Genomic DNA, 17,123 nt, shown 5'->3' with positions numbered 1-17,123 from the left:
TGACCACCTCCAAATCTAGTGTTTGAGACTCTTCCAGCCTACCCAAAGTCTCCTTGTTGGTTTTGCTCAATTTTGGTTTCAACTACATCTTTCATGCTAGGCCTTTCCGTCTTCTTTTCTCGGAGACATGCCAGTGCTAGGTCAGCAAAGAGTTTCATACTTGTCAGTGTTGTAGTGTAAGGCTCATTATCCAGCAACTTACTATCGACAACCTCCATCATTGCATCACTACTGACTAGTCTGTTCACGTGTACTGCCAGGTTTACGTCATCTTGATCTCGTGTGAAATCGATAGCTTTCTGGGAAGTAAGGAGTTCGAGTAATACAACTCCGTAACTGTAAACATCGCTTTTATCGGTTAATTGGTAGTTTCTATAGTATTCAGGATCTAAGTATCCTAGTGTTCCTTGTGCACAAGTCGAAACATGGCTCAACCCCGGCACAGCTAACCGGGAGAGTCCGAAATCTGCCACTTTTGCGTTCATATTCTCATCTAATAGGATATTGGTTGATTTAACATCTCTGTGATAAATGGGTGTGTAAGCTGATGACTGCAAGTAACTCAACGCTTCAGCAGTTTGCAAACTGATTTTCAGCCTTGTTTTCCAGTTCAGAAATGAAGAAAACTTGCGCTGTAGATGATCATGGAGGGTTCCGTTGGGTATATACTCATAAATCATCAAGGGCAATTCTGCTTCGATGCAACAACCCAAAAGTCTGACAAGATGTTTGTGATTGACTTGAGAAAGAATTCCGACTTCATTTAGTACTTGATTTGTGCTCTTAATGTTTCCCACTTTAGCAGATTTAACAGCCACTACAGTACCATCATGAAGCTCACCTTTGTATACCTCCCCAAAGCCACCGATGCCTAAGATTCGATCCTTACAAAACCCGCAAGTTGCTTTCTTGACCTCCTTCAAGCTGAATATCCTTGAGGATTTCCCTCCATTGCTTGCTTTCAACATGTCTTCTCTTGATTTTGCAAGCTTCGCCTGATTGCTAACTCGTTTGAAGTTTCTTAATGCAATGACAGTTGCAGTTATGACAAGAAAGAAGGAGGAGCATATTCCAGTCGCAACCTTTAAACCCAGCCTTGCGGTGGATCGGTTCTTGACCTCTCTTGAGCAAGTTCCAAGAGCCTGATCCCAGTAATATCCCTTAATGCAAAGACAACGTGAAACACCAGGCTTAGTAGAACTCGAACATGTCGAGGTTCTTGAACAATCAAGCTGGGTTCTGCAGAGAGGTTCGGATGGTAGAGAGCCCACTGGATTTCTAAACCTTCTTCCCATTCACTAGCTGGTTTTCCAGTGTCTAGATGAAGGATACTTCTAAATGCTCTACAGCCTGAAGCATGAAGACGTATTTTGTAAGCCGAAGGCATTCCTCCTGCAAGAAAACTGCAACAAGGTTGAACCTCATTAACACATTGACGGGCACGGTTGGGGTCTACGCGTCCAGACTGTTCCAGGTACTGGTGACAGAGACTAGCGCTGCTGCAATTCAGAGGAGACACAAGAAGGCGAGGTGAGCAGTTAAAGAAGAAGACGGTATTTGAAGATGTGACGTTAAAAGGAAGCGTCTGGCTCAACCAAAGACCCTCACTGATCGGCATGTCTTGTGTAACACATGTCCCAGGTATCCATGGAGATGTTTTCACCACCATGCGGTGCACGGAAGCTTGAATTCTAAGAACGAGGTATGAACTTCCATTAAGGGTGTCGAAGTAAAGCTTTTGTGTGTGAGAATCACAACGAAGAGAGTACTCAGGGTTGCCACAGTTTGGACTAGTACTTAAAGGGTATGGGACTTGCATGGAACCACAGTTTGGGCAGGTAATCTGGGAACAACAGAGATGATTAACGAATAGAAAGAAGGTACACCAATACAGGAAAACTAGTTTTGGGCTTAGAATACTTGTCTTCATCTTCGAAGAGTTGGAAGTTAATGGTACAAAGACACAGATAGAAGAGGGCAATAAAAACTGGTGTAAAGAGAATAAAGTGGAGATGGCATTAACATGTGAAAAAGAAGCTTTAAGTATCTAAGAAATCTTTTAATAAAGTTTTGGCATTTCATAGGGCTGTTGGATTCCTTCTCATGTAGTGTGACCCATGGATTCACTTTTTCTTCTAAGAACATAACAACTAAAAAAAATCTTGCATAATAATGAAATGTAATACAGAATTCAGAGTTTTCGGATTTTCATGTTATCCACAAGTAAAGATTAACAAAAAAGAGGGACGAAATGGATGTACGGAAACATCATTTCATTCATTCATGAGAAAAGAAAGTAGAAAGTCTTAAAGAATAGATTTAGTGATTTTGTGTTAAAGAAAGTAGTGATTTTAGTCTTAAAGAATAGATTTAGTGACTTTGTGTTAATGTGAAGCGTGACAATTCCAATTTAACAAAAATGATTGGATTTGGTTCAATGATGAAAGGACAAAACTGCACCTCCTCAATTTTTTTCCTTTCTTAAACAGCCGTAAATAACTCCAGCTGTGAGGGCATTTTTATAAAATGAAAAAAACAAAAAACCGAAATCTCAGTTAGAGGTCCTGAGGTCGATTCCCAGCCACCTCCAAAAAATTCATTTTTCTTCCCTTCTTCTTTTTCTTCTTCTCCCTCCTCTCGGTTTCTCTGTAATTCCTCACCTTCACCACCATCTCTGCTACACTATTCCTTCACCACCACCACCTCCCTCGTGACCAACAGCACCACCTAAACATCATACACAAACCATTACACCCCAGCAAGGAAACAACACCACCACCACCATTACATTCTCAAAATTCAGGTTCATCTTCTTCAATTGTCACCACCACCGGCCTCTTCCTTCACCTCCGTCAATTCCAGGAGCACCATCACCACCGTTAGAAACCGTAACCAATACCATCACCAACAAATTTTAAAAACCACCTATCTCTTCCTTCGTTCTCTTTTCACCAGCAACGCCATCACCACCACGACCAAATTTCATGATAATTAAAATTATAAGAAATTCGAGATTAAATACATCGAAGGCAAAGAAAAATCTCATATTACTGGATCTCATAGAACAGCATCAATTTCATTTCGGTTTATTCGATGCTCAAAAAAAATTGAACCCACAAATATTCACCAAATCATAAAATTGATTCGATTAAAACAGTTCATACCTCAATTTGATACAAGAGGAACAATACAAAATACAAATTGCAGAAATGGTACCTCTTAATTCAGTTAATTTGAATCATTTCAGATCTAAAAAAAATAGAGCTAGCAGAGGTTTCTTAAGCTTTTATCAACTCAGTGACTGAGTCACACCCGATTTCTCGAATCCATCCAATTTGAAATACTATGCGTCTTCATTTTTGCATTCGTTGATTCAACCGTAGAAAACTGGTAATGTAGAAGGATAAATCAGACTCACAGATCCTGCTCAAACAAATTCTTTGACAGCGGAAAAGTTAACAGTACCATAAAAAAATCATAATCAATGAACCTGAGCAATTGTTTGAGGGATATGATTAGATATTGATTTTGATTTTAAGTTCAATAAACAAAAACAGACGGAGGTGGTGGTGCAGCCATGGAGCTGGAATAGAAAAAGAGATAGGTAGTTTTTAGGAGATAACAGCCGCAGTAAAATTTAAGAGGTGGTTTTAGGTTTCTAGCAACAACCGGAAAGTATTAGTACCATATTACGCTTTAGGAAAAAGTGAAAGTTTTGCTGTTCCAAAAAAGTAGGATACTTGACACGCATGTAGGATATAGCTACACTTTGAAGAAAATGTCATCTCTACATTCCATGGCGTGTTGTTGTTTATTTGGGCTGCCCCATGCTGGTGCCCATGTTTTTTCTTTTTATTTTGGAGGAAAGGTCATGTTTGGACACGACATTAACCATTTTTAACATCTCTATAATTGTAGAATTTCGCTTTACAAATTTAAAAACCCGATTCTGTGCCATTATAATGGAATTAATTTGTGAGTACAAAATTTAGTTGTATCAATTTTTGTGTCGGCCGCCTCACCGTGACAGCGAGTCATCTAGTTCATATCAAGACCGCTACAGATGATTTGCACGAATCATTATCATTGTATATTAACTAAGAAAAGATTTCATGAATCTGTATTTGTCTGCAATTTGCTAAGTGCGTGGTGGTCTTTTCAAGAATTCGTTAAAGTAAAAAATTCTACCTTCAGAACAGGCCAATAGTTGGCGCTAGAGGCCATCGTTCAAACCATAACTGTTATCATCATCACCATTTACATCGTATCATTTTTAAAGGCGGACAAGAAACAGACACTTAGTGAAGGCCATGGTGTCTGATGCATCCATTGCCAATAGAATCGATTCAGTACCATTCATGGACCCAAGGCCATTTACTGGCCAGAAGACTTAAATGATAAGTGATAGTGGGGGGACAATTGCACAATGACTGACATTTCTCTGGAATAGTGGCGCATAAGAGGATTCCAGAACCTTTTTTTTAACCCAAGGAAATAGTTCATTTTTTTACCAGGAAATAAATGGTGTGAATAAGATTTACAAGCTGAATTAGAACTAATGTGCAAGGTAACATTCAAGTCACGCAAATGGGAGCACTTAGTTAAGGCAGTAACTGGGGCTGACTGCCTAAGCCACTAACTGACATTGACGATATTCCTTGTGACAAGAATTATAGCTACCAATCACCAGTAATAGAATTGGATTATAGACGCCATCCTACTGACATTCATCCTCTTATTTAATGATTCATTCCCAGACATACCAAACTTAAATGGAATCTACAGACACTTGTGAAGTCATGCTGTTCCAGAATACTCAAATGCCCAGGAACGTGAGGATGGCACAAGCTCAAACTCAAATATCGGAGAAGCAGATGCCGAGGTTACTGTAGTAGAAGCTCAATCTGCATCAGCTATGACCTGGCAGAAGTTGATACAGATGCTGATGTCAAGATAACTATAGATTTCCTGAAGAATATATCAAATAACATAGGATGGATGGCACATGCACTCTTATCGGATGCACCTCAAAGAATAAATATCGGAGAAGCAGATGCCGAGGTTACTGTAGTAGAAGCTCAATCTGCATCAGCTATGACCTGGCAGAAGTTGATACAGATGCTGATGTCAAGATAACTATAGATTTCCTGAAGAATATATCAAATAACATAGGATGGATGGCACATGCACTCTTATCGGATGCACCTCAAAGAATAAATATGCTTCATCTATTGGTTTGTACCGTTTGTTTATAAATTTGGTTCTCAGATCCTGGCCCAAAAGGTTACTGATGCATCGCGGTTACGTGATACGGCATTCGCTTCCTTAACACTTCTTGTATGCCTTCTTGTATCAATTTTGTTTCTTGCAATGATGTAATAGTAGACTCCTATGTTAACTAAGTTACTACAAGTCTAGAAAAACTAAAACTAAAACTAAAACTAAAAGCATACACAAAAACTAAATAGCATGCCCATAAATTGAAAAACCATGGACAGGAAAGAGTTGTGATTTGCTAACATATACAAGCTGGACAAACACAAAATCAACCTATATAGCCCCACACATTACAACCATAATTCATAAATATGGATGTCAAGAGAAAGGGTCGAGTTTCTCGAAACACTAACCTTTCAAGTAGATTCATTTTTTCCATCAACATATTACTGCATTTCCACCTGATGAAGACTCAAACTTTTGTTAGTATATTTCTGACTGTATCACCGTGTTTTATTCCATTTGGTTTAGCATGCGGGTGAGTCGTGAACCCTCACTTGTACCTGAACGAGGGAGGTGATGCAACAATTTACTTGTACATGGGGTGAATTCAAACCTATGGTTCTGTTGCGGATTCCTGCATCCAGTTCAGTTGGTTCTCAGCTACTTTCTTTTTAGGTCGAAATTTCAGCTGCATCATTCTGATTGATCTTATGTAGCTAATTATAACAACCCAACTATCTTTAGTGTTCATCAACAACCTCGCTTTGAACATTGTGCTTTTGATACCTCAAAAAATTGAAAAAACACTGTTATTCTTCTAACAGGATAATCAGTTAAACGGAGCTGTAACCAGGAATCTTTTCAATTCTTTTTTTCTTCATCATCTCTCTCACTCTAGCAACTTCTTTCCATAAACCGACTCCTGCATAAATATTTGATAACACAACATAAGCTCCATCATTCCATGGTTCTAATTCTTCTAATTTCTTTGCTACATATTCTCCCATTTCCACGTTTCCATATTTCTCACAAGCTCCCATTAATGCTCCCCATATTACAGCATTTGCCTTCATAGGCATTTTCTCAACCATCACTTTAGCTTCGTCTATCAATCCAGCTCGTCCCAATAGATCAACCATTACACCATAATGTTGTATCCTAGGATTAATACCGTAAGTTTGCTTCATCATATCAAAGTAATTTTTTCCTTCACTTACCAATCCTCCATGAACGCAAGCACTAAACACTCCGATGAATGTCACACTATTAGGAGGAACTCCATCCAATCTCATGTCACGAAAACAGTCAAGTGCTTCGCTTACACACCCATGCATTGCATAACCTGTTATCAACGATGTCCACGTAGATACATTGCGACATACTACCCTTTCAAAAACTTTATGTGCTAAATCCATTCTGCCACACTTCCCGTACATGTCTACAAGAGAATTCGACATCAAAATATCTGATTTCTCTAACGTTCTCGCTTGAAAAACACATTTATGCAACTGAAGACCTAGTTCCAAGTTGCCTAATCTTCCGCAGGCGGAAGTTACACTAACCATGGTAACATCATCCGGTGCAAAACCTTCTTTCAGTAGTTTTATGAACATATTTATAGCTTCTTTTGCATTTCCTCCTTGAGCAAGTGCTCCTATAATGGCATTCCAGGAACCCAATTCTCTATCAACATTTTGTTCGAACACTTTGCGTGCAATTCCAAATTCCCCCGCCTTGGAATACAAACTAATTAGAGCACTTTCACAAAACTCATTTGATTCAAGCCCATTCTTTATAACAACTGAATGGAATTGCCGCCAGTTTACAACATCAAGAAGCCGACAAGCAGCTTTTAACACAATGGGAATCGTATAATGATCGGGAAAGATACCAGAACGCAACATCATGAGATAAACTTGAAGTGCGGCAGATGGAATTTCACTCCTAACATAAGATCTCATAATGTTGTTCCATTGGAATGCACCAGGGTACAATTCTAGCATATATGTTCGGATAATTTGGCCGTAAACTTGATTTAGTTCCCTCAAGTTGGAACAATTTGACAAATGATGTGCAAAAATTTGGGCTGGGTTTGAACCAGAAACCAGTGATCGAATGTTTGTTGTGTATTTGAATATCCCAATCTGGTGGGATTGGAAATATCTGTAATGGAAAGGAGAAATAAATTTTTGTGGTTCTTTAACTTTAGAAAGGTTTGATAAGAGGGAGTGAATCGACATCATAATATGAATCCGAAAGCTTTTTCTCTCGCAGCAAGAAAAGGAGGCCTTTAAAGGGTTCAGGAAAGGTGCTGAGAAAACTGCATCTCATAAGAAATACAGAAGCCAATGAGTGCCAGTTAATGCATGGCCAAACATGGCCCCGGCGTGTCACAATGCCTGGTTCACAGAATCATATTCACCGAGCCGTGGAAAATGGAAAGGAAAATTTGGATCAAGTTACTGACTTGTTTTTCCTTACTGGTGGTGTACAAAACATTGACAGCATTCAAGCTGAAAACCGGCAATTCGAAAACCGGCTGCCGGGAAGTTTCTTGAGCCTCCTCGAAATAGTGGAGCGATTTACATATATTCACATTTAAGTAAGAAGTTAAAAGAAAACAATGTTGATGACGATAACGATAACCTTATAATAATATTAACAGTTTAGAAAGTGATATAGAGATTCAACTTCAGACATAGAATTTATAAGGGCTTCAAGAAAACAACAAAAAAAGAGCAGAAAAAAGATTTACAGGCAGGACTGAACCAATGTGTTTCAACTGGAGCCGGAGAACACACAAAATCACTACAGACTGACCAACAACTAAACTAAAGAGATAGAACAGAACTAACTCATGCAAGATTTCAGTGAATCTCCAGCACCTTGAAAAAAGCAACATGATAAGAAAAAATCAGCAATGAAAATACCCACAAGTGATATCACCACCGCAGAAGTGGTTGATTCTCCAACACCTTTAGCACCGCCAAGAGTCGTAACCCCCCATGCACAACTTACAATGGAAATAACCCCACCAAACACCTGGGACTTGATCATAGCGCTGATTATATCCCATGGCCTGAGAGCTCTCTGAGCCGAATCTAATATAATATTGATGCTCACTCCATAGACTGCATCGGCCAGAAGAGCACTAGAAGCCATACCCACTGTGAAGCATATCAGCGTTAAAATTGGTAAAGCAACACAACAAGCGATAACCCTGGGTGTAACCAGGTAATCAACAGGGTCAGATCCAAGCACTCTCAAGGTGTCAGTCTGTTCCGAGACTTGCATTGTTCCCAATTCTGCTGCAAATGCACTCCCTATACGCCCTGCGACTACAATAGATGTGATAACGGGGCTCAACTCTCTAGCAAAAGCAAGAGCAAGAACTCCACCAACGGATCTGTTTAATCCCAATCTGGTAAATTCTCTAACGAATTGAATCGTGAAGGCCATGCCTACAAAAGCCGAGGTCAAAAGACATACCCCAACTGATTTGGGTCCAACCCTCTCCAGCTGCTGAAGGGTGTTTTTCCTGTGGATTTTTCCTTTTAGAAGCCTGATAATTACTTGCCCTGCCAAGATTAAAACTGATAATCCCCTCCAGAGGGGTCTCGGAGGAGACCATCCGCTAAGAATTGAAACTTGTTCCTGTTCAGGTACGTTGTTAGCATTGTCCTCGGGAACCAAAATGGGTGGATGATTGTCGTTTGTGTCAAGAGCTGCAAAGAGTCTGGAGCGATGCATAGATTTGCGGAACTTATAATTGAGGGCATCACAAGGTAATCTGACTTGAATTCCATATGGGACTTCCTTTCTCCTCCTTCCGAATGATTTATTGGAGTTTTTTCTACAAGAGTATTGCTGATAGGATGAGCAGAAGTAACCAAACACAAAACTAAACAGATGATGCTGACAATATATATATACACATGAGAGACACAGAGTGAGAGAGAGAGACCTGATTAAAATACATGAGCGAATTAGAGAAACAGTTTGCATGGCTGCCTATGGTCAGCTGCAAACCGCCCTGGTGATAGCAAGCTGATGCAGACTTCTGTCTGCACACACGGAGAGACGAACAAACAAAGTTCTTCAGAACCGATGCAGTTGCAAGAAGCGGGAGGTTTAAATGTTAGAATTTGTCGAGATATTAATGTTACTCCCAAACAATTAACTAATTAATATGGAGTTAATTCAAATCAAAAACCAAAGAGAAAAGTACAACAAGGAAAAACAAAAGAAATGCAGCAATGGATTATTAAAGACTTGAAGATTAAGATCTCCAAGAAGATGTAATCTACAGTTACTACTTGACCCTCTTTGAAAATGAACATGATAAACCCTCACAATTAAGAGACATCAACACTCAAGTATTGGAATTTTAAGTAATACTGTGATCAAAATCCTGAAGAACTATTAGTTCAAAGACCTACAGAGGAGCGACCAAAAGAAAGTCGATTTTTCGGACTGGGATACTACACTATCTGACCAAATTAAGTAGTTTTTTACACATCTCAAAATAAACACTACGGCAACAAAACTCAAATCCAATTGATCACTCTTTCGCAATGCACATTCTACAAGCACATCGCAGCAACCGCGTTCCAAATTAATTTTTGCATCAGATTCAGAAATCCCAAGAAGAGTAATTGCTTCAGAAGGTAACAAATCTACACTAAACAAGCACGCATATCCGCAAAAAATGTGAATTTCTTTGATATACTGCATGCGCAGCTCAGCTTAAACTTTATAAGATATGGTAAAATTTGTTAGACCTGCACAAATAACAAAGGCGGGTACCTTTTTACGCTTTTAATGACTTGCTTAAGTTAAAAATCACACTCTGGACCACAAATCTACATCAAACTGAGCCTAAACCTTTAGCCAAATAGAGAAAGTGCTGTTTCAGGTTTCAAAATAATAAGAGATGCAAATAGGCAATGATGACATAGCTTAACTAAAACATTTTTTTTATTTCCTTCTGTCTTATCAAACCCCTCCTCACTAGTTTGTCTGATCTTTCCTGTAATTTCTTAAATGAAAATTGACCTGTACAAATATCTTTTGTTGCAATTGGAACATACTAAAATAGGGGAACTGTGAGATTAGATCAGATTAGAGCAGAGAATATAGTACAGTATACCACCTAAACCAGAAGCTCCAGTAACATGGACTCTTTTTTTTGGACTTGAACATGTCACTTTACTCTTACTCCTCAAGGAATGACAAAGTTCAGAGCCTAGTTAGTAATTCGGGATTCGGCAAACGTACGGAACGGCAAACGTACGAGTATTATACGGTTTTGCAAAATTCAGATTCGGTCCAAAATTCGGTCAATGGGACGTGATTCGTCAGTAATTCGGAACGGCATACGTACGTGTATGATTCGATTTATAAATGTGAGTTCGGCTCTGAAAATTCGGTATCTATATATAACAAATAATTTGTATTTATAAGGTCATAGACCAATTTTTATGCATATGTGTGAGTTATTTAAAGAAAAAATAAACTTAATATGATGATATTAATAATATATACAACATTAGTTATCCAAGAGGACGTCGTATGGTGGTTTAGATGCTTGGTTAGTGAGTTTGAGATCTCTCTCACCTTCACCTTCAAATCTCTTCAGTCGTTTTTGTTTCATAAAAATCACAACACGTCTAATATTCGGTCGTGTATGCTCGGGAGGCAGTAAAGCCCAAAAAATGGAGTCTTTGAAAAGTAAAAGCTAAAGAATTTATGGCGAATTAAACGGACGTATCATTCGGGATACGTAAAATTCGTGAACGGTTCGCGAATAATTCGGAAATGTCACATAATACGCGACTTGGGTTCGGAGTTGCAAACGTACGCGAATAAGACGGTAAAATTCGTGATACGGAAAAATTCGCGAATGATTCGCGAATCATTCGCGAACTTACTAACTAGGGTTCAGAGAGAGACCCCATATTAGTCATCTGAAGATACTACTCCTCTTTTCCTTGTTTCAACATAGTTTTTAATGTTTATACGAAGACAAATTTGCATCTTTATGACTTCTATAAAGGTTTGACATGATACGAATGCAATGCATTTTCCGTTGAAGGGTAAAATTGGTGTTTAAACTTTAAATTCCAAGAATCTGGTGGAAAGCCGCTGCTTTTGATACAAGGAGCAATCTGAATGTATAAACCAAAAATTACGTCTTTCCATATTTTTAGAAAATTTGGTAGCTTCAGTGGTTCAGACTATTCAACTTGGTATCCAAGCAAATCACAGCAAGATTATTGTGTATCTGATGGACAGAGGCCAACTTTATCTGAAGTTGGATATGGTTGGGTAGAAAAATTTCATGTTAGATGTCCCTACAGCAAATACAAATATTTCACTGTTCAGTGTACTCTGTTTGATTCTCTTTCAACATGGTTGTCCTAGTGACTTCCAGGTCCAAATAATAGCCCTTCCTAATCTCTATTCTCAATCAAAAGCAATGAAAATGAGATTGCTCTTTATATAAGATTTCGCTTAGCACTACACTGGTACGTCACTAGTAAGAGCTACTACACTTTAATCTCAGTTCAACCCTAAATTGGAACTACACTCAAGTTTCTTACACCACCTTCAATCACTTTTCTTACTCATACTAACATGTTTTATCTATGCTGATGCAACGACTGATAAAACATGTTTTAGAAACAGCAAAACACCGCAATCTCTTTTGATGGCTTCCAGTTTTTCATTTTAATTCTAATTGACAGGAGGAAAAACTAATTGGTGTTGATACACATTTGCTTACTGTCTTGCTTACAGGTAGTGGAACCCCATTACCTATCGGGTATCTAATTATGAATTTCGCAAAAGGTCCCTTCTATTCAAATGCTTTCTACTGAAACCAACAGCATGAACAAGACAACCTAATATAAACAAGCAAATTCACACACTGTATAAAAATAAGAAAAGCAACTAGAATCGAATACATCCCCTAAATTTGTGTGACTGTAGTTAAATGTCATGATATCATACAAGAACAACAAGATTAAAGAAACATAACAGAGTAGTGAGATAAAGATTACCTCTTTGGCAATAGCTTATACCTGTCTGATAAAAGATCAACTCCTTCAGTCTCATCTAAATGATTTCGAACCTAATAGTGATAACCCCATTAACTCCCTCCCACACTACAAAGATACTTTATCTAGGTCATAACAATTTACCCTAGTTTCTCATTTGGGTTTTTTTTTAAACCCTAATTAACTGGAGCTGAACGATGGAAGTCAAGATGTGAGTGAAGATGAAAGGGATAACAGCGGGTACTCAAGTAACTTACTGGGAACGCATTTTTGGGGCTGCTCGTATTTCTTTCTATATGGATGGTTTTCCCAGTAGAATAATTGGTACAGTGATTTGGAACTCACGGACGGACTGAGCTCGATATATTTATTTCCGGTGGATGCAATTTTACTCCAAATTTCTTATGGGTTACTGACTTCACATTCTACAACAATAGTGGTTGTGGTTGCTTTCAATTTCATTTCTCAAGCCCATTTTGCCACTTAATACTCCGGAGTAGTGAATGAATATGCAACTTGTTTTGAAGCATACTGGATTTTTTTGAGGCATACTAAATAATGCTAAAATAGGATCATTAAATAAAAAACAACATCATCCCTTATCCATCCTTTTTGATAATGGCATAATTAGTGTTAATGATTACGATTAGATTTGATTAACTAGGAATTTTAAGGATTGATTAAAAATTAAATTATTAGTGTTAAATTAGTAAAGAAATCAAATTTATGTGAGAGAGTTGGAATTTTTGAGAGGAAGAAGAAGAAGTGAAAAAAACTTGGGTGTTGAGATTTTAGTGATTAGAAATGACCAAAATGTGTGATTCAAATCAGGGGTAGACTTCCATACGAGGTTTAATGTTCTTTTTATAAGTTGAATCTATCAAAAAATTGAATTTTTAAAACCCAGATATACTGACCAGATGAACAGACTGACAAGTTATCAACCGAACTTTACTCTGTAATTCACGAATTTAGGTTCGGCTAAGAACGATTTCAGCCGAACCTAAGTGTATTTTCAAAAAACTGAGGTTCGGTTCACAAGTTATCAGCCGAACTTCACTCTGTAACTGACGAATTTAGGTTCGGTTGATTCGAACAAAATCTAGCAAAATTGCATTAGCCGAACATAGTGTTTCTCTAAATCATATACTAGGTTTGGCTCAAAATTGATATTCCAAGATCAGCCGAACTGATCTTCTGAAAACCCTAATTTAATCTTTGAAATCATATTTTATCGATCGAACAAAATAAAATCAATCAAAAACAAGATGAGTTTGTTACAAATGAGATTTGGATTTCGCACTCCAACATCGCTCACTTCGATTTGTGTTTCCTTTGATTGATTGATTGCTTGATTGAATTGGAGTCCAAGATGTTTAAGTTTAAAGGTTATTTTGATTTTAGGTTTTTGAGGATAAGGGAACTCTAGTAATTAGATTGTTTAAGGATATATATAGGTAATTGCACTACCTTTAGATATCCCTTATAAAACCATCCTAAATGGGATAATAAATAAGTATGCCTCAAAAAAATTCAATATGTCTCAAAACAGGTTTCATGAATATGTGACTGGTGGTGAAAATGTCTAGTTAGTAAGGGCCTGCTAACAGAAATGGGTGTGTGGCAACCGGAAAAAAGAACTGCTTCGGCTTCTCACACTTCGCTTCTATCAGGATAACTTACGAGCAACTTCTAGAAGTTGTTTTGGTATTTTACAAGCCATTCAAGCTTATTGCCTTTTTTTGCAAGTGGTTGCCACAAGAGTAAAAGGTAAATGAAAAAAAGAACGACGAGGAGGCAAAAGAAACACATATACTATTGATAAACTTCAAGATTGTTTAGGTTTTGCAAATTGAATTTCTTGTTTAACTACACACCAGAATCATGGATCAAGCTAGGAAAAAGAAAAGGAAGAGGATTAGAGAAGCCACACAAAGAAGAGGTTGCAGCGAAAAAAATAACATGTCTTGTCGAGCAGATCACAAACTCAAAAGAGTGGAGACCGAAAGATATTCTCAAGAGGCCATTGTGAGTTACCATTTATAATGTAACAACTTTACAAGTATCTGATAAGTAGCCAAGCAACAACAGCCAGACCAACAATCCCAAGGACGGCTATTAGCAAGCACATAAAGGAGCAACCACCCTTTGTACGCTTATTCAATATGGCCAGTCTCTTTTGCACCCGCTGCACCCACAAACAAAAACAAAATGAATGTAATGATCACTGCCAAACCTGCACTCACCATTTAGTGGCTTCAATATAGGCAACAGAAAGAAGGCCCACTATACAATAGGTGGGCACTTACAGCCAAGTGATACTACTTCCGTTTCTGGAAAAGAGGTACTATCACTTTTTCATTTTAGCCTAAAGATAGGCCAAATTGGAAAAATGATGGTAACTCTTTTCCAGAAACGGAGGGAGTAATATTCTTTCACACTTCATTCAGTTTCAGCCACAGAGGAAACTAACTGAAGCTATCAAGATTAAAACCATACTTGTTCCTTTTTGTACTAGTCATACACAAGAATGTTTTGACAAAGATATGGAATTCCAGTTTGCTCTATGTTATACATACTGGGCTCTTCAAGGAAATTTTGTGGCAGTTTGTTACAGATCCTAATGTCAGTAGTAAACCACCAGATTTTGAGACTGCAGCTAGTAAGTACACCATAGTGTGCTGACACTGGAATTTTGTGCATATATGAAATTAGTAGTTGAATTTAAAAAGATACATGGATAGAAAGTGTCACCTGCAACCGGGAGTTTGATTGTTCTACATGGTCGTCCAAGTTATCCTGCAAGCCCATAGAGCAAGGAATGTCAAATTAGAGTCCAATATAGAATTTTGACAAACAAAATAGGTAAGACCAAGAGGAGAAATCATACGATTAGCCTAGTATGTAGAGTGAGTTCCTCATTGACTGCCAATGCAATATGTTTAGTACTATGTACTGTCTCCTCCAGCTTCTCGAGACCCTCATCTTGTTCTGCTCAAGTATGTGTATTGATCCACATCAGAAAAAATTCACGTCCAAGTTAAATATAAGAAGAAGTTAAATAAAATATACTACCTTTCATCACTTGCCTCTGAAAACCAACAAGACCGCGATTGTCCAACCCTGTTGCTCTGGTCATAATATCAGCTGGCTTTATCTCTTGACCAAGCAAGCTATCCCTGGTTGCGAAGTTCGACATATTCAATGCAGAGGCCATCTGGTTTGCTTTTGATTTCAAATTTGTGAGCATGTCCTGCCGTTTCTGCATCTCCTTGTCTTTTCTGCGTAGTCAAACGAGGATGGCATACATAAACCTCAAGAGACAGAAATGACATATTACACCCAATAAGCAATTTTGTGAGCAACTGAATTTGCTTACACCAAAAACTGACTCCAAGTTTTCGGGAACAAAATCCATAAACAAGGACTCCCTTATAGGACGAATCCAAAATTTCCACACAACAAGAAGACATAAAACATGTTTTTGACACTGAGAGAAAATGCACTATATAGGATTGTAATGTGAAGTAGAATCAGAATAGAAACTAACACGAAATTAGTTGGGCGATCTTTTACCAGTTTAACTATATCATATCAACTAATAAAAGAATGCGAACTGCATACATGTTCTGCTTATTTGGAAGCTTTGATAATAGGGATTGCAAGCTGTCAAGTCTTGTTCTTAAAATGGTGATTTTCCTTCGAATTGCAGATAAGTAACGTTGCGTATCTGGTCCTGAAGAAGGTAATGAACCACTATCCGTAATCATGGCACTAACATCATCAGATAATTTTGATGCTTCAGTAAATTCCTTCATCCATGAGTCTGAAGATGAAGCCATTGCACCTGGAAAAAGACAAACCACAAATACCCCCAAAATAATTAAAATTAAATAACCAAACACATCCAGAAACAAACATTTACATGCCCAAAGATCTCAATTCCTCTGACAACATTCAGTTAGGGTTAAAAAGGGATTAATTGATCTAAATTTCAAAAAAAAAAAAAAAAACTACAATGATTCACAAATTAATAAAACAAGCAATTCAAAACCCTAAGTATTTGAAAGACAAGGATTTGTTTACCTTGGATTGGTGGAGTGGAATCAGACAAGAGGAGAGTAGATGTTTACCTTGAAATGGATCAATTGTTTTGATCAGTTGTTGATATCAACAGCTGGGTGTGTTCCTATGGGGGAGAACAGAGAGGAGAGTAGATGTTTTTCTTCAAAAAGTCAAAATAACTTCAGGGTCACCACTCACAGGACGGCATTTGGCGTAGTGTCTCTTATTATATACACGTGACCTGTGCTAACCGTCGATAGGAGAGTTAAATGCGTACTGCTATGCTTCAAATAAAAAAGAAGAAAAAGAAATGCATACTGCTAGAGAGTTCACCAAATTTTAGAAGGGTTATTGTTTACGGGTCTTCTTTTATATACCCCTCGAAACACTAATGCTACCCATTAATTAGTTATGTTAGTTATAATTTTGTAAAGATGAAAATTTCGATAATATTTGAGTTTGTTTATAATTATACCCCTATTTCATTCCGGAAAAGAAATTGTATTGTTAACCGTAAATAGCAAAATCTTCTATATATATATGCATATACGATATAATGAGAATTAAAATATTTCTTTCAGAAATCGTTGGGGACAGTCTTAATCATGATGAGCCATGAGCCGATCAAAAAGAAAAAAATCATGACGAGCCGTGATTATGTACTACTTGATGTTGCTGAAATATATATTGCGTTCATACTTGATGTTGCTTATCGTGCTTCGTCAATATTTTTTTTATATTTGCAGACTTCCTAATCTGGATCAATTAACATTAATCGCA

General features: G+C 37.7%; 3 protein-coding genes, 1 long non-coding RNA gene and 1 pseudogene across 7 annotated transcripts; all 5 read right to left on the bottom strand.

The window, feature by feature from the left end:
* Positions 1 to 8: 8 nt before the first annotated feature.
* LOC113298754 lies at positions 9 to 2,001 on the bottom strand (annotated as a pseudogene).
* Positions 2,002 to 2,628: 627 nt separating this feature from the next.
* Positions 2,629 to 3,759, bottom strand: LOC113293075. The gene is made up of 2 exons (XR_003332031.1): positions 3,217 to 3,759; positions 2,629 to 2,944 (listed from the first exon to the last, which is right to left on the bottom strand). It is a non-coding gene; the product is annotated as an uncharacterized LOC113293075 (long non-coding RNA).
* Positions 3,760 to 4,530: 771 nt separating this feature from the next.
* LOC113293074 (pentatricopeptide repeat-containing protein At1g77170, mitochondrial-like) lies at positions 4,531 to 7,493 on the bottom strand. 2 transcript variants are annotated; one of them, XM_026541841.1, is made up of 3 exons: positions 5,631 to 7,493; positions 5,027 to 5,099; positions 4,531 to 4,920 (listed from the first exon to the last, which is right to left on the bottom strand). In XM_026541841.1, exon 1 carries the CDS (start codon positions 7,461 to 7,463, stop codon positions 6,054 to 6,056), a length of 1,410 nt encoding a protein of 469 aa, XP_026397626.1. In that variant the 5' UTR covers positions 7,464 to 7,493; the 3' UTR covers positions 4,531 to 4,920; positions 5,027 to 5,099; positions 5,631 to 6,053. The 2 variants fall into 2 exon arrangements, with proteins under 2 accessions (XP_026397626.1, XP_026397625.1); XM_026541840.1 differs by having other exon boundaries at positions 4,531 to 5,099.
* Positions 7,494 to 7,850: 357 nt separating this feature from the next.
* On the bottom strand, positions 7,851 to 12,706 carry LOC113298752 (protein TRIGALACTOSYLDIACYLGLYCEROL 1, chloroplastic-like). Of its 2 annotated transcripts, none has more exons than XM_026547575.1 (3): positions 12,282 to 12,706; positions 9,185 to 9,284; positions 7,851 to 9,073 (listed from the first exon to the last, which is right to left on the bottom strand). In XM_026547575.1, exons 2-3 carry the CDS (start codon positions 9,223 to 9,225, stop codon positions 8,071 to 8,073), a joined length of 1,044 nt encoding a protein of 347 aa, XP_026403360.1. In that variant the 5' UTR covers positions 9,226 to 9,284; positions 12,282 to 12,706; the 3' UTR covers positions 7,851 to 8,070. The 2 variants fall into 2 exon arrangements, with proteins under 2 accessions (XP_026403360.1, XP_026403361.1); XM_026547576.1 differs by having other exon boundaries at positions 12,303 to 12,688.
* A 1,364-nt stretch (positions 12,707 to 14,070) lies between these two features.
* On the bottom strand, positions 14,071 to 16,665 carry LOC113298751 (syntaxin-52-like). 2 transcript variants are annotated; one of them, XM_026547572.1, is made up of 6 exons: positions 16,412 to 16,665; positions 15,903 to 16,125; positions 15,354 to 15,559; positions 15,169 to 15,269; positions 15,033 to 15,077; positions 14,071 to 14,466 (listed from the first exon to the last, which is right to left on the bottom strand). In XM_026547572.1, the coding sequence occupies exons 2-6, from the start codon at positions 16,118 to 16,120 to the stop codon at positions 14,335 to 14,337; spliced, it is 702 nt and encodes a 233-aa protein (XP_026403357.1). In that variant the 5' UTR covers positions 16,121 to 16,125; positions 16,412 to 16,665; the 3' UTR covers positions 14,071 to 14,334. The 2 variants fall into 2 exon arrangements, with proteins under 2 accessions (XP_026403357.1, XP_026403358.1); XM_026547573.1 differs by having other exon boundaries at positions 16,365 to 16,549.
* Between the last annotated feature and the right edge of the window lie 458 nt (positions 16,666 to 17,123).

Source organism: Papaver somniferum, chromosome 7 (genome assembly GCF_003573695.1).
Source record: "Papaver somniferum cultivar HN1 chromosome 7, ASM357369v1, whole genome shotgun sequence".
Taxonomy (NCBI): Eukaryota; Viridiplantae; Streptophyta; class Magnoliopsida; order Ranunculales; family Papaveraceae; genus Papaver; species Papaver somniferum.
Note: the sequence above shows the minus strand (reverse complement) of the source record. Positions and strands in the feature narration are given on the sequence as shown.

Bases quoted from the DNA above. Each gene is read 5' to 3' on its own strand.
- LOC113298751 (XM_026547572.1), bottom strand. From the start codon at position 16,120: ATGGCTTCATCTTCAGACTCATGGATGAAGGAATTTACTGAAGCATCA. The intron at 15,270-15,353 runs GTAGTATATTTT...ATACTTGAGCAG, and splicing joins TCAGAGGCAAGTGATGAAAG to AACAAGATGAGGGTCTCGAG. The intron at 15,078-15,168 runs GTATGATTTCTC...ATGGGCTTGCAG, and splicing joins CTCTACATACTAGGCTAATC to GATAACTTGGACGACCATGT.
- LOC113293074 (XM_026541840.1), bottom strand. From the start codon at position 7,463: ATGATGTCGATTCACTCCCTCTTATCAAACCTTTCTAAAGTTAAAGAA.
- LOC113298752 (XM_026547575.1), bottom strand. From the start codon at position 9,225: ATGCAAACTGTTTCTCTAATTCGCTCATGTATTTTAATCAG. The intron at 9,074-9,184 runs GTCTCTCTCTCT...ATACTCTTGTAG, and splicing joins CGCTCATGTATTTTAATCAG to AAAAAACTCCAATAAATCAT.